This window comes from Aquarana catesbeiana, linkage group LG08, assembly GCF_042186555.1.
Source record: "Aquarana catesbeiana isolate 2022-GZ linkage group LG08, ASM4218655v1, whole genome shotgun sequence".
In the NCBI taxonomy this organism is placed as follows: domain Eukaryota; kingdom Metazoa; phylum Chordata; class Amphibia; order Anura; family Ranidae; genus Aquarana; species Aquarana catesbeiana.
In genome coordinates, this window is record NC_133331.1 from 305,764,120 (window position 1) to 305,780,395 (window position 16,276).

The 16,276-nt window shown below is 44.8% G+C and overlaps 1 protein-coding gene across 1 annotated transcript; it reads right to left on the reverse strand.

Annotated features, from left to right (window-relative positions):
• Window positions 1-5,510: 5,510 nt before the first annotated feature.
• On the reverse strand, window positions 5,511-14,938 carry LOC141105056 (uncharacterized). Its single transcript, XM_073594886.1, has 7 exons — window positions 14,768-14,938; window positions 13,120-13,261; window positions 12,906-13,003; window positions 12,648-12,794; window positions 12,381-12,527; window positions 12,117-12,258; window positions 5,511-10,551 (listed from the first exon to the last, which is right to left on the reverse strand). The coding sequence occupies exons 2-7, from the start codon at window positions 13,151-13,153 to the stop codon at window positions 8,576-8,578; spliced, it is 2,544 nt and encodes an 847-aa protein (XP_073450987.1). The 5' UTR covers window positions 13,154-13,261; window positions 14,768-14,938; the 3' UTR covers window positions 5,511-8,575.
• Between the last annotated feature and the right edge of the window lie 1,338 nt (window positions 14,939-16,276).

A 16,276-nucleotide genomic window follows, 5' to 3' on the forward strand; every position in this document is an offset into this window, starting at 1 on the left:
GATTGATTTAAATGTTCCTGTGTTTAATGGAAAGCCACAGGCTCACAGAGAAGGACATATCCATGTGTTTAATGCAGAGTGACGGGCTGAAAGTAATAGGAATATGAAAATACTTCTATGTGGGATGGGCGGTAGGTGGTATTCATTTGCCTAGTATGTAAAGCTGTATGCCCACAGGGGTTCTTGGGCTACACCAGGCAGTGGGCAAGGTCACTTGACCTGCTCATGGAGGACCTTTTCCATGCACACAGTCATCAGGGCCCAGGACCAGGCAGAGGCCACATTCAGGTGAAACCAATTTTAAGGTGTCTTACCAACTTAGAGATTAGCCGCGTACCAAATAAAACATGTTGTCCCATGTCACTGCACACCTTGACTATCAACTGCTTCATTGAGGAGGAACACTGCTGCGCCTATGCCCTCTCCACCTGTCCAGTGTAGCTCTGCCACCTCCCTCCCAGTTACAGAATGGGGACCACCGTGCACCTGTGTGAACCCCATGCATGCATTTAGTTAAATCCTTCTTCTCTACCATTCCGGACAGTGAGGCTGGTGTCTCTGTAACGTGGGTTCAGTTCTGGTTGCTATAGGACACCAACTGCTGGGGAGGAGGCCAGAGCACCAACGCCCTCGCTACTGGAGGACACCTCACCCTACCCAGGTACCACGCTTCACGACAGGCTGCTATTTACTTTCCACCAGTCCATGGGTTACCCGTGGCAACTGCTGATTTACTTCACTCCAGAAGCCGAGTTACTCCTTACTTCATACCCCGTATGTGCTTAACTTATCTCTCATACTCAGACCTCTGGCTTTGGGCATCTCTGTCCCCTGGGTGAGGCCCTGTCTCTCGGCTTCTCTCTCTCAGACTCGGCCTCTGGCTTGGGGCATCTCTGACCCCTGGGTGAGACCCTGTCTCTAAGCTTCTTTCTCTCATACTCAACCACTGGCTTGGGGCATCTCTGACCCCTGGGTGTGGCCCTGTCTCTTGGCTTCTCTCTCTCAGACTCTGGCCTCTCATTTGGGGCACCTCTGACCCCCTGGGTGAGACCCTGTCTCTCGGCTTCATTCTCTCAGGCTCGGACCTCTGGCTTGGGGCAACTCTGACCCCTGGGTGAGGCCCTGTCTCTTGGCTTCTTTCTCTCAGACTTGGGACACCTCTGACCCCTCTCAGACTCGGCCTCTGGCTTGGGGCATCTCTGACCCCTGGATGAGACCGTCTCTCAGCTTCTTTCTTTCATACTCAGACCTCTGGCTTGGGACATCTCTGACCTATGGGTGAGACCGTCTCTCAGCTTCTTTCTTTCATACTCAGACCTCTGGCTTGGGACATCTCTGACCCCCTGGGTGAGACCCTGTCATGCGGCTTCTTTCTCTCAGGCTCGGACCTCTGACCCCTGGGTGAGGCCCTGTTTCTAGGCTTTTGTCTCGAACTCGGGCCTCTGGCTTGGGGCATCTCTGACCCCTGGGTGTGGCCTTGTCTCTTGGCTTCTCTCTCTCAGACTCTGGCCTCTCACTTGGGGCACCTCTGACCCCTGGGTGAAACCCTGTCTCTCATTTTTTTTTTTCTCAGACTCGGGCCTCTTCTGACCCCTAGGTGAAACTCTGTCTTTCGGCTTCTTTCTCTCAGACTTGGGTCACCTCTGACCCCTGGGTGAGACCTTGTCTCTTGGCTTCTTTCTCTCAGACTTGGGCCTCTGGCTTGGGACAACTCTGACCCCTGGTTGAGACCCTGTCTCTCGGCTTCTTTCTCTCAGACTAAGGCCTCTGGCTTGGGACAACTCTGACCCCCGGATGAGACCCTTTCTCTCAGCTTCTTTCTCTCAGACTTAGGACACCTTTGTTCCCTGGGTGAGACCCTAAGTCTGAGAGAAAGAAGCTGAGAGACAGGGTCTCAACCGGGGGTCAGAGGTGCCCCAAGCCAGAGGCCCAAGTCTGAGAGAAAGAAGCCGAGAGACAGGGTCTCACCCAGGGGACAAAGGTTTCTTTCTCTCAGACTGAGGCCTCTGGCTTAGGGCACCTCTGATCTCCTAATGAGACCCTGTCTCTCAGGTTTTTGGTCTGTCCCGTCCTGGACAGCATGGTGCAGATGTGCACTTCTTGTCTCCCTTACAATCACTGACCCCCACGGAAGGGTGGGGCACTGACCTCTCATCCTTATACTGCTAAAAGAACAGTGCACACCTGTGCCATTAGTGGGCCTGTTTTCTCCACAAGCCTTATCACATAGTGGCATTGCCTCATCCTGCCACAACACCTTTGAAGTAACTTACGGCCAGGCGCAGGAAAATAATCGCAGTCTCCATGGACCAGTGGCAAAGTTCTTTACAAACCAGGAGCTCTCAGTCCCCTTTAGAGAAATAGCACACAGTCCCAAAATGTATGCATTAGTATCGCGTCTCTTCAGTAGAACCTCACACAGTTTTGACGCTTATAGTTCTGTTTTTTGCAAAGAAACTGACTGAGCTCCTCCTTCCCTAAGGAGTCCCTGTGGTGATGAGGAAGAAACAAGTGTGTACATGCGTTGTTGTGTGAAGGACAGTGTGGAAAGAGATGAAAGGTTTCAGTGGACTGAGATAGCCAGCCGGCTGAAGTGAAGTATTTAACTTGCTTTTTGAAGAGGGATGCTGAAAATCCCCATACATGGGAAACCCTTGGTGGTTTTGAAATTTTCTATAAATAAAAGTAGGAAAAAAAAGCCTTAAAAAGAAATTGATGGATGTCGGACTCCATGGAAGCACAACCTTGAGCCAATCTTCCCACATTACAGAATAATATTGGGTATTGTATCTTTTTTTGTATGCCTTTTTAGACTGTGTCCCAGTTGACTACATGGACAGTACAGTATATCTATATAAGTTTTTGAAATGTTGATACCTTATCTACTTACACCCATATATGTCAAGTAATATTAGGGTGAACTTTATATACTGTATTTATGCTATCCCTCTGCTCTCTTTGCTGTGAGAGTCTGCTGCGAGGTGAAAATGCTGACAGAAGACTAAAAAGGCACCAGTGCTACCTATCCCTGGAGAGGAGTGTCTAGTAGGGGGCTGCTGAAGGAATACATAGTCCAAAATACTGGAGAGTTGGGTTCTCTTGCCCTTAGGCAGCCCATAGACTGTACGGCTGTTCTAGAGGACTCGGCAGTGTGAGGGCTTAGGGCCTGGATGGACCTTGTTAGAAGTTGAATGCAAGTCCTCACAACAAGGGATCTGGTCTGGAGAAGGATTGTCTCGATCACTGGACTGTGTCGGGGGAAAGCTGGAAGGTGGCAGCTGTCCTGGGGACTTGTGAGTTAAGACCATAAATTGATCTCTGTGACTGTGTAGTGTTCTGGAGGTTGCCTTGGCTACCAGCAGTTGTGCATTGCCATAAGGTAACCAGGTGCCAAAGGGACATGCCTCATGGTCGCCAGCTGTGAGGCCTTACACTGCTCAGAGACTTGCCTTATGGTCTTCAGTTGTGAGGCCTTGGATTGCATAGCTCCCAACTGTCCCTGATTTTGAGGGACTGTCCCTAATTTGGAGCAATGTCCCTCATTCCTCCTCATTTGTCCCTCATTTTGGTCTGATCTATATAGTTGTATATAAAATACAATTTTTATCTATCAAAAAGTGTTTTCCAGCGCTAAACCTTTCATCTGATTTTTAAATTGCTGCATTTGTAAATTCCAAAAGCCAATATAAAGGTATAGTAGCGGTAAAAAAAAGCACTTGTGGGTTTAAACAATCTTGTTTTTTCGTACAATTCTTCCTAAAGGGGGCGTGACAAGGGGTGTGTCCTATGCCTGCATGCTTTTGCCGATAGGTGTCCTCATTCCCATTTCAAAAAGTTGGGAGGTAGGGCGACTGCTCAGAGACTTATATCATGGTCTTCAGCTGTGAGACCTTAGACTGCTTAGAGACTTGCCTCATTGTCCTCACCTGTGAGGCCTTAGGCTGCTCAGAGACTTGCCTCATGTTGTTCAGCTGGGAAGCCTTGGATTGCCCAGAGACTTGACTCATTATTTTTACCTGTGAGGCCTTAGGCGGCTCAGAGACTTGCCTTATGGTCTTCAGCCATGAGACCTTAGACTGCTCAGAGACTTGCCTCATTGTCTTCACCTATGAGGCCTTAGACTGCTCAGAGACTTTCCTTATGGTCTTCAGCCATGGGACCTTAGACTGCTCAGAGACTTTCCTTATGGTCTTCAGCCATGGGACCTTAGACTGCTCAGAGACTTATGCTGGCCATACACTATACGAAAAATCGGCCGAAAAATCGTTCGTATAGACACTTTGTTCGTTTTTCGGCAAGTTAATGGGCACAAATCGATAATCGTTTGTGACGTTTTTGTGGAAAGAAAACGAACGGGAAGTTTGGAAAATTTCTGCCAAACATACGATAAATTGCAAGGTTAATGTGTTTCCCGTCCGAACTGTCTGCACTAGGTATATGTAAAAAAACGAACAAAAAATTATTTATTCATGTCCACTGAACAATTTATCGGTCATTACATGATGGCACGATCGTTTACGGTCACGGTCCAACGATCGTTTTTCGAAAATTTGTTCGGCTGATTTTCTGTATAGTGTATGGCCAGCATTATATCATGGTCTTCAGCTGTGAGATCTTAGACTGCTCAGAGACTTGCCTCATGTTGTTCAGCTGGGAAGCCTTGGACTGCCCAGAGACCTGACTCATTATTCTTACCTGTGAGGTCTTAGGGGGCTCAGAGACTTGCCTTATGGTCTTCAGCCATGAGACCTTAGGCTGCTCAGAGACTTGCCTCATTGTCTTCATCTGTGAGGCCTTAGGCTGCTCAGAGACTTGCCTCATGTTCAGCTGGGAAGCCTTGGACTGCCCAGAGACTTGACTCATTATTTTTACCTGTGAGGCCTTAGGCGGCTCGGAGACTTGCCTCATGGTCTTCACCTGTGAGGCCTTAGACTTGCCTCATGGTCCCCAGCTGTGAGGCATTAGACTGCTTAGAGACCTGCCTCATGTTGTTCAGCTGGGAAGCCTTTGACTACCCAGAGAATTGACACATTATTTTTACCTGTGAGGCCTTAGGCGGCTCGGAGACTTGACTCATGGTCTTTTGAGTATCCCATGCCCTAACCCAGTGATGGCGAACCTTGGCACCCCAGATGTTTTGGAACTACATTTCCCATGATGCTCGTACACTCTGAAGTGTAGTTGAGCATCATGGGAAATGTAGTTCCAAAACATTCGCCATCTCTGCCCTAACCCCTCGGTAGCACTATATGTATTTATACAGGATTGTTTTGGAGATGTAATATGAAACTGCAACTATAGGGGAAAAGTGATCTCCATTTTACTTCTTGAATTTCTCTTTTATAGGACTAAAGGAATAATATAATTATCAATACACAATGGACCCATTTCTCTATTATCAAACAGATTATAGTTTAGCTAAAGAATGAGAAAAAAAAATAAAATCAAAAACAACAGTTTGACAACATTTTAATATTAATAATTACGGAAAAAAAAAAACAAGAATGAAAATCAAACTGAAAATTGAGGCAAAAAAACCATAAACCTAGTAATTATTGAAATATAAGGCCTCCTTCACATGGGTGTATATAAGCTTATGACTGTACAAGGGTCGTGTTTGCGTATGGGTGTGGGTATGGATCTGGATCCCCAAATGAAGACAGTATGCGCTCGGGCCATGCAAATTGGGGGCAGCGGCTGTGTCCGTGCCACCAGTGCGTCCCGTTTGACATACTGTATGTGAGACTGGCTGCAAAAGAATGACCGGAACACCTGTGCATCCCCATGCATGCAAAAGCAACCCTCTTCCAGAGTTTCCCACCCCATTTACACAACATGCTCTCTGGCAGCTGCACCCTACACTATCCATGCTAGGATCTTCTGTGGGGCCGCTCACCATTCACACTACATTCTCCGACAGATCTCCTCACACCATTCACACTACATTCTCCGACAGATCTCCTCCACCATCTACACTACATTCTCCGACAGATCTCCTCCACCCTCTACACTACATTCTCTGACAGATCTCCTCCACCATCCACACTACATTCTCCGACAGCTCTCCTCCACCACCATCCACACTACATTCTCCGACAGATCTCCTCCACCATCCACACTACATTCTCCGACAGCTCTCCTCCCACCATCCACACTACATTCTCCGACAGATCTCCTCCACCATCCACACTACATTCTCCGACAGATCTCCTCCACCATCCACACTACATTCTCCGACAGATCTCCTCCACCATCCACACTACATTCTCCGACAGCTCTCCTCCACCATCCACACTACATTCTCCGACAGATCTCCTCCACCATCCACACTACATTCTCCGACAGATCTCCTCCACCATCCACACTACATTCTCCGACAGATCTCCTCCACCATCCACACTACATTCTCCGACAGATCTCCTCCACCATCCACACTACATTCTCCGACAGATCTCCTCCACCATCCACACTACATTCTCCGACAGCTCTCCTCCCACCATCCACACTACATTCTCCGACAGATCTCCTCCACCATCCACACTACATTCTCCGACAGCTCTCCTCCACCATCCACACTACATTCTCCGACAGATCTCCTCCACCATCCACACTACATTCTCCGACAGATCTCCTCCACCATCCACACTACATTCTCCGACAGATCTCCTCCACCATCCACACTACATTCTCCGACAGATCTCCACCATCCACACTACATTCTCCGACAGCTCTCCTCCACCATCCACACTACATTCTCTGACAGATCTCCTCCACCATCCACACTACATTCTCCGACAGCTCTCCTCCACCATCCACACTACATTCTCCGACAGATCTCCTCCACCATCCACACTACATTCTCCGACAGATCTCCTCCACCATCCACACTACATTCTCCGACAGATCTCCTCCACCATCCACACTACATTCTCCGACAGCTCTCCTCCACCATCCACACTACATTCTCCGACAGATCTCCTCCACCATCCACACTACATTCTCCGACAGATCTCCTCCACCATCCACACTACATTCTCCGACAGATCTCCTCCACCATCCACACTACATTCTCCGACAGATCTCCTCCACCATCCACACTACATTCTCCGACAGATCTCCACCATCCACACTACATTCTCCGACAGCTCTCCTCCACCATCCACACTACATTCTCTGACAGATCTCCTCCACCATCCACACTACATTCTCCGACAGATCTCCTCCACCATCCACACTACATTCTCCGACAGCTCTCCTCCACCATCCACACTACATTCTCCGACAGATCTCCTCCACCATCCACACTACATTCTCCGACAGATCTCCTCCACCATCCACACTACATTCTCCGACAGATCTCCACCATCCACACTACATTCTCCGACAGCTCTCCTCCACCATCCACACTACATTCTCTGACAGATCTCCTCCACCATCCACACTACATTCTCCGACAGATCTCCACCATCCACACTACATTCTCCGACAGCTCTCCTCCACCATCCACACTACATTCTCCGACAGATCTCCTCCACCATCCACACTACATTCTCTGATAGCGCTTCCATTATTTGCAGTAGCTTCTTATGTCCGCTTTTCTCAATGTGTTTACTAAATCAATAATCTCTTTAGTTATCTGTAAGTGTGCTGTTTTTTTCCCCGACTGACGACCAGTGGCCAATTTTCATGTACTGTTGGTGTAAATACTGGACTAGCTCAGTACCGTGAGAACAATATTCCTTTCATTTATTCTTTACAGGTACATATCAATCAAACCACAATCCTAAAACTCTAATATTAATTTTTGCTATTCCCCTAATATACTGTAAAGGGCATTGTATACCACTTAGGTCTATCCAAAACCCTCCCTAGGAGAATCTGAGGCTCGTAGGGTAACATTTGTTCTCTTGGTATGTCCCATCATCAGAGTCTCCAAGAAATAGAAGAAGACAAGGGAAGACTCGCTCCATCAAACTCCACCTAGAAATGAAATATCACTTTTGCCGGGATGTGCCCCTAAAAAAACTATTTCATGTCCTCCAGATGTTCTAAGGACTCAACAGATCCACCTGGAAAAGTCATCGTCCATTTGTTAAAAGGATCAGCTGGTGGGTTCTCTCTGATGTTTCCAACTTATTTTATCTGTAATGACGTGTACACACGGGCGGACTTTTCGGCAACAAAGGTTGGACGGACTTTCGACGGACTCTCTAACGAACGGACTTGCCTACACACGATCACACCAAAGTCCGACGGATTCGTACGTGATGACGTACCACCGGACTAAAATAAGGAAGTTCATAGCCAGTAGCCAATAGCTGCCCTAGCGTCGGTTTTGGTCCGTCGGACTAGCATACAGACGAGCGGATTTCTCGACAGGAACTGGGTCCGGCGGAAAGATGTGAAACATGTTCCAAATCTAAAGTCCGTCAGATTTTCGACAGAAAAAGTCTGCTGCAGATCCGATGAAGCTCACACACGGTCAAATTGTCCATTGGATTCGTTTCGTCAGACCAGTCCGGTCGAAAAGTCCACCCGTGTGTACAGGGCATAAAAAATTTCCCGAATCCTGAACCTAGTGAGGACGCTTTGCAGCGTGACGTTTCTGATGTTTAACAAGGTCCACATTGCGAATGAAACCTTTCCCGCACTCTGGACAAGAATGAGGGCGCTCACCTGTGTGCATTTTCTGGTGTCTAACAAGATCTCTTTTACGAATGTAGGATTTCCCGCACTCTGAACATGGATAGGGACTCTCACCTGTGTGAATTCTCTGATGTTCCAAAAGGCCTCTTTCCTCGGTGAACGCTTGCCCGCACTCTGAGCACGAGTAAGGACGGTCACCCGTGTGAATTTTATGGTGTTTAAGGAGATGTTCATTCCTAGTGAACCCTTTCCCACACTCTGAACATGAATAAGGGCGTTCCCCTGTGTGCATTCTCTGGTGTCTAACAAGCTTTCCTTTCTCAAGGAAACATTTCCCGCACTCTGAACAAGTGAATGGACGCTCACCGGTGTGAACTTTCTGGTGCACAATAAGTTGTCGTTTTTGACAGAAACTTTGGTCGCACTCTGAACAAGGGAATGGACGCTCACCCGTGTGAGTTCTATGGTGTGCAATAAGCTGTCCTTTGCGAATGAAAGATTTCCCGCACTCTGAACATGTGTAAGGACGCTCACCCGTGTGAATTCTCTCATGTCTACGAAGGTCGTTCTTTTCAATGAAACATTTCCCGCACTCTGAACACGAATAAGGACGCTCACCCGTGTGATATCTCTGGTGTATAACAAGGGATTCTTTATGAAGGAAACATTTGTCACAATCTGAACAAGAGAAAGGGCGCTCATCCGTGTGAATTTTTTGATGGCACACCATCGCTGATTTCCGAAAGAAACATTTCCCGCAATCTGGACATGAGTGAGGACGCTCACCCGTGTGAATTCTCTCATGTCTACGAAGGTCGTTCTTTTCAGTGAAACATTTCCCGCACTCTGAACATGAATAAGGACGTTCACCCGTGTGATATCTCTGGTGTATAGTAAGTGCTTCTTTATGAAGGAAACATTTTTCACAATCCGAACAATGGAAAAGATGCTCATCCGTGTGAATTCTTTGATGGCACACCATCGCTGATTTCCGAAAGAAACATTTCTCGCAGTGCGGACATGAATAGGGACGCTCACCTGTGTGATTTGTCTGGTGTCTAAGAAAGCTTCCTTTCTCATTGAAACATTTCCCACACTCTGCACATGAATAAAGATGCTCACCTGCGTGAACTCTCTGGTGTCTGATAAGTTCTTCTATTGTGGTGAAACACTTCCCGCACTCTGAACATGACAATGAATGCTCTCCTGTGTGAACCCCTTTATGGCTTAAAGAAGATATCTGGGGATTGGATGGATCTGTTGATCTGTCAGCACTTAGATGGACATCTGGAGTCATAGTATTGGATTTCTCAGAAGGTTCCTCAGGATTAGAAGGACCCACTGATCTTGGATGGACAACTGAAGTCATAGTATGGGATTTATTAGAAGAATCCTCAGGATTAGAAGGACCCATTGATCTTGGCTGGACATCTGAAGTCATAGTATGGGATTTATCAGAAGGTTCCTCAGGATTAGAAGGATCCATTGATCTTGGCTGGACATCTGAAGTCATAGTATGGGATTTATCAGAAGGTTCCTCAGGATTAGAAGGATCCATTGATCTTAGATGGACATCTGAAGTCATAGTATGGGATTTATCAGAAGGTTCCTCAGGATTAGAAGGATCCATTGACCTTGGATGGACATCTGAAGTCATAGTATGGGATTTCTCAAAAGGTTCCTCAGGATTAGAAGGATCCATTGACCTTGGATGGACATCTGAAGTCATAGTATTGGATTTCTCAGAAGGTTCCTCAGGATTAGATGGATCTGATGATCTAACCAACCGATCAGAGGTCACTTTTGGAGAATATTGTGGAATGTCATTATCTTCTGCCTTACAATCTGGAGATATAAAAAGATGTCCCTCTGATGTATTTCTATTCCAAAAACACAGTGCGTCTGCTGGAAAGCAATATTTAATATAAGTCACATCTGTTCTCAAATATCTTGTATTCAGAAGTCATAGATCTATCTCTAGCTTTCAAAATGTTCCCACAGCTCTGGCATTGAATTGGGTGAAATTGCGACAGCAAAATAGAAATAAAAACCAGATCAATGATACAAAATACCCAAACCACACTAAGCAACAGTATTTGTGCATTGATGATAAGGTTATGGTGAAGAATAGGACATTCCTCCTCCTATTCTTAAAAACCATAAAAGGAATATACAGTTCATATAGTGTACAGCAGTGATCATAAACATGAATTTTTAAAAGTGAATCTATCACGGATTCACTAGACCAGTGCAAAATGAGTCATGATATCAAAAAATCCCAATATTTCACACAATAAAAGAAACTGGCCAATAAATGAGGTGGAGATACCACATGAAAGGTCCATCTCCATTCCTCAATATAACGTCATGTTCCCAACAAATGAGGAGGAGATACTGTACACCATATGAAAGGTCCATCTCCATTCCTCAATATAATGTCATGTTCCCAACAAATGAGGAGGAGATACTGTACACCATATGAAAGGTCCATCTCCATTCCTCAATATAACGTCATGTTCCCAACAAATGAGGAGGAGATACTGTACACCACATGAAAGGTCCTTCTCCATTCCTCAATATAACATCATGTTCCCAGCAAATGAGGAGGAGATACTGTACACCATATGAAAGGTCCATCTCCATTCCTCAATATAACGTCATGTTCCCAACAAATGAGGAGGAGATACTGTACACCATATGAAAGGTCCATCTCCATTCCTCAATATAACGTCATGTTCCCAACAAATGAGGAGGAGATACTGTACACCACATGAAAGGTCCATCTCCATTCCTCAATATAACGTCATGTTCCCAACAAATGAGGTGGGGATACTGTACACCATATGAAAGGTCCATCTCCATTCCTCAATAGAACATCATCTTCCCAATCGTGGAGGAGATAGGTCTTTTCATATGGTGTACAGAATCTCCTCCTCATTTGTTGGGAACATGACATTATATTGAGGAATGGAGATGGACCTTTCATATGGTGTACAGTATCTCCTCCTCATTTGTTGGGAACATGACGTTATATTGAGGAATGGAGATGGACCTTTCATATGGTGTACAGTATCTCCTCCTCATTTGTTGGGAACATTATATTTAAAAAAATAGAACTGGTGTACACTATATTGGGAATACTAAGTAGTTTGAGGAACACATAGTTTACATTCCTCTGGTAAGGACTGGAGATTTCCTTATATCATGTGGAAGGGTTCATTGCTACACCAGCTTTAAAAATGAGGAATAGTCTTTCACAGTGGACTGGAATTTTTTTTTACCAAATGAATTATGGACAAATTTAATGCGGCATTTCTTACCTCCTGGGTCTGCCTCTTTGCAATTTTTCGTTTCTGGATAAACTTGATAGACATTTGTCTTTTTTTAAACTATTTAACAATACATACTTTATGCTTAAAAAAGTAAAATAAAAATGTGAACCCTTTCTGCATTTAATGTTTATGACTTACTTGTGTCCATATGTAGAGAAGGTTCCTCCTGTTTACTTTTCGTAATCATCTCCCCATCCTCCATAGAATGCTGATCTCCACTCACCAACCTTTCTTCTTCTTCCTCTTTAACCTCAACTTTGATGTCTTTCCGTTCTTCATTCTAAATTCCAGAGATGATAAAATATAACACCTGGAAACACTGCTGCCAATAATAAGAGATGACATAGAAGAATGTCCTCCTATAGAATTATATTTAAGTTCATTTTGCCCAGTCCCATCTACCTGATCATTCTCTGTATAGTGGTGACCTTCTTGTGTAGAATTCTGGGAATACAGAGGACAACCCTCCTCCATAGACTGCTGAATTCCACTCACCAACGTCTCTTCTTCCTTCTTAACCTCAACTACGGTGACTTTCTGTTCTTCATTCTAAATTGTATAAAAGACTGCATTTTATCACTTGAAACATTTCTTCCAAAAATAAGATTGCATAGAAGAATGTCCTCTCGTATAATAATTTTTGAGTTCTTTTAGGCCAGTCCCATCTACCTGATCATTCTCTGTATAGTTGTGATCTTCCTTTGTAGACGTCTCGGAATACAGAGGACAACCTTCCTCCATAGACTGCTGATCTCCACTCACCAACGTCTCTTCTTCCTGTTTAACCTCAACTTTAATGTTTTTCAGTTCTTCGCCCTAAACCCCAAAGATGATAAAATACATTTATAAAAAGGAACAAGAGGTTACATAAAATATTATCTCAAAGCTTAGAACACATTTTAGGTCTACATGCTCAGTCCCACCTACCTGATGATGGTGAGGGATGATGTGACCTTCCTGTGTAGAATCCCAGGAAAACAGAGGTTGGAGACATCTCTCTGGTGGGTTCCCATTACTGGATCCATCTGTAGGAAACACACACACTGACTGAATACATTGTTTCTATGTGTTTATCAGATGATGGGGGATCTAGGTGGACCCTCCGTACTGCTCTCTCCTTTACAATAAAGTCTCCTCTTACCCGGTGATGTGAGGGGCGGCTGATTGTCCATCATAACGTCCTTGTAGAGATCCTTGTGTCCTTCTAAATACTTCCACTTCACCTGCCAGCAGCTCAATGATATTGTTGATGACTTCTAGAATCTTCTTGCCACTGGTTACTTCTGTTGTCAAGCAGGGGTCGAGAAGATTAACTTAAAGTATGTCACAGCAATCCACAAAATACGCGTGGCTGTATTTGTAACGGATCTACATCTAGGTGCAGGAGGAGTTGTTATAGGTCAAGGCAAACCCCTTGAGAAGAAGCACTCCCCACCCCTTTTACTCAATTTGGCTGGATTTGGGCCCTGGAGATGGAGTTGGTTGATTTTAGAATTACTTTATAAAAATTCTTTATAACAGGCATTAAGGCGTACTTTGTGGATTAGGGTGACGTCCTTTAAGTTATTCTTCTCCTCCCCCACACTCCCCAAATTCCTAATACTAGGGACCTGTGGGTTGTGTTTTCCTTCCATGGCCCATGTATGCTCTTTTAAATTTAGGATGTATCTGGTTTATAAACCAGAGGCTCTAAATGGATAGTTGGATAAATGGCTCTATTTTTAGGATGTATCTGGTCTATAAACCAAAGGCTCTGAATGGACAGTTGAATAAATGGTTCTATAATTAGGCTGTATCTGGTCTATAAACCAGAGGCTCTGGATGAACAGTTGGATAAATGGTTCTATATTTAGAATATATTTGGTCTATAAACCAGAGGCTCTGGATGGACAGTTGGATAAATGGTTCTATATTTAGGATGTATCCGGTCTATAAACCAGAGGCTCTGGATACAGTTGGATAAATGGTTCTATATTTAGAATATATTTGGTCTATAAACCAGAGGCTCTGGATGGACAGTTGGATAAATGGTTCTATATTTAGGATGTATCTGGTCTATAAACCAGAGGCTCTGGATGGACAGTTGGATGAATGTCTCTATATTTAGGATGTATCAGATCTATAAACCAGAGGCTCTGGATAGACAGTTGGATAAATGGTTCTATATTTAGAATATGTTTGGTCTATAAACCAAAGGCTCTGGATGGACAGTTGGATAAATGGTTCTATATTTAGGATGTATCCGGTCTATAAACCAGAGGCTCTGGATGGACAGTTGGATAAATGGTTCAATATATAGGATGTATCCGGTCTATAAACCAGAGGCTCTGGATGGACAGTTGGATAAATGGTTCTATATTTAGGATGTATCCGGTCTATAAACCAGAGGCTCTGGATGGACAGTTGGATAAATGGTTCTATATTTAGGATGTATCCGGTCTATAAATCATGATGGACAGTTGGATAAACGTCTCTATATTTAGGATTTGAGATGGGCTCGGGCGTGTTCGAAACCCGACACGCCCGATCCCGCCAGAAAGCCAACACTGCACGGAGCTAATCACAGGTAGTGAGACATTTCCCGATCTCTGCAGCTGCAGAACGGGAAATGTCTCGCCGTTTGCAGTGTTGGCTTTCTGGCAGGGCCGGGCATGTGGGGTTTTCAAACGTGCCTGAGCCCATCTCTATTTAGAATGTATTCAGTCTATAAACCATAAAAGACATCACAGTGCCTATGAAGGAAGAGGCGGGGGGTTACTGGGTGTAAATAGAAAATAATATCTTATTACCTCCTCGGCTACCAATAACGTCTTCTCTCTACTTCTCCCCAGCTCTTTTATCAGGAATGTTCTGTTTGTGCTCAAACAACACTTCCTGTGCGTAATGTACATCACTTCCTGTCTGTATCGACATCACTTCCTCTACATCACTTCCTCTAACATCACTTCCTTTTCTGCAGGTTACATCACTTCCTGTCTCTGGGTTCTAAGCAAGATCGCCACCTTTTGCTGAATAAAGATACTGCAGTCTACGTTCGGTTTTAGCATTTTCCCAGCAGCTTTTTGGTCCAGTCACCTCTATTAATGATTACACGTATAGATTATATATCTGGTAAAAACCAGCCAACTTCAGCTGGGCGAGTAAAATCTCAATAGCAACTGAAGAGAGTACAATGTACCCCTACTCATTCACATGGGGGGAGGCTAGGTTCCAGATTCTGATAAGTCACCCCCCGCACCCCCACAACCACCCGGCCAGCTCACTCGTTCCCCCCACCCCCCTTTCCTGGCCTGCAAGGCTCCATGCTCAGATAAGGGTCTGGTATGGATTTTGGGGGGCCCCCATGCATTTTTCTTTTAATTTTGGCATGGGGTTCCCCTTAGTAGGGACGGGCTCTAAAATGAGAAATAAAAGAGATAAGAGTGATGTCCCCCCAGATTCCTCCTCACCTCTCCGGTCAGGTCTGTGTTTTATTAATAGAGATAAGAGTGATGTCATGTTACCTCCCAGAATCCTCCTCCCCTCTCCGGTCAGGTCTGTGTTTTATTAATAGAGATAAGAGTGATGTCATGTGACCTCCCAGAATCCTCCTCACCTCTCCGGTCAGGTCTGTGTTTTATTAATAGAGATAAGAGTGATGTCATGTGACCTCCCAGAATCCTCCTCACCTCTCCGGTCAGGTCTGTGTTTTATTAATAGAGATAAGAGTGATATCATGTGACCTCCCAGAATCCTCCTCACCTCTCTGGTCAGGTCTGTTTTATTAATAGAGATAAGAGTGATGTCATGTGACCTCCCAGAATCCTCCTCACCTCTCCGGTCAGGTCTGTGTTTTATTAATAGAGATAAGAGTGATGTCATGTTGTGAAGGAATGTGATGTAGATAATAATAATAGTAATCTGAAAATGTCTATTTTCTTATGTGCATACATATTTTTCTCCTTACTCATTATATAAGTATACAGATTTGCTCTGTTCCTATATTTTCTCAAGATGGCGTGTACCCCCTGCATCCCACACATCAAAAGAACGCGGAACTGAAGATAAGACCAAAGAGAGCCAAACCTCGTTATGAAAATTCTCCATCTTCTTTTTCTATCTTAACCAATGAGATGCACCTATTAGACTAACATAGCAATGACGTATTTGTGTGTATAAAACATTAGCACCGCCTTGAATAAATCAGAAGTGTAATGAGTTAGCAATTCTGAGCGTGTCTCAGAGTGTTTACTTTTATATGCATGCATATCAACACTTTTCAAATTAGAGACAGCAGCAGATAACCTTGGGCTCGATTG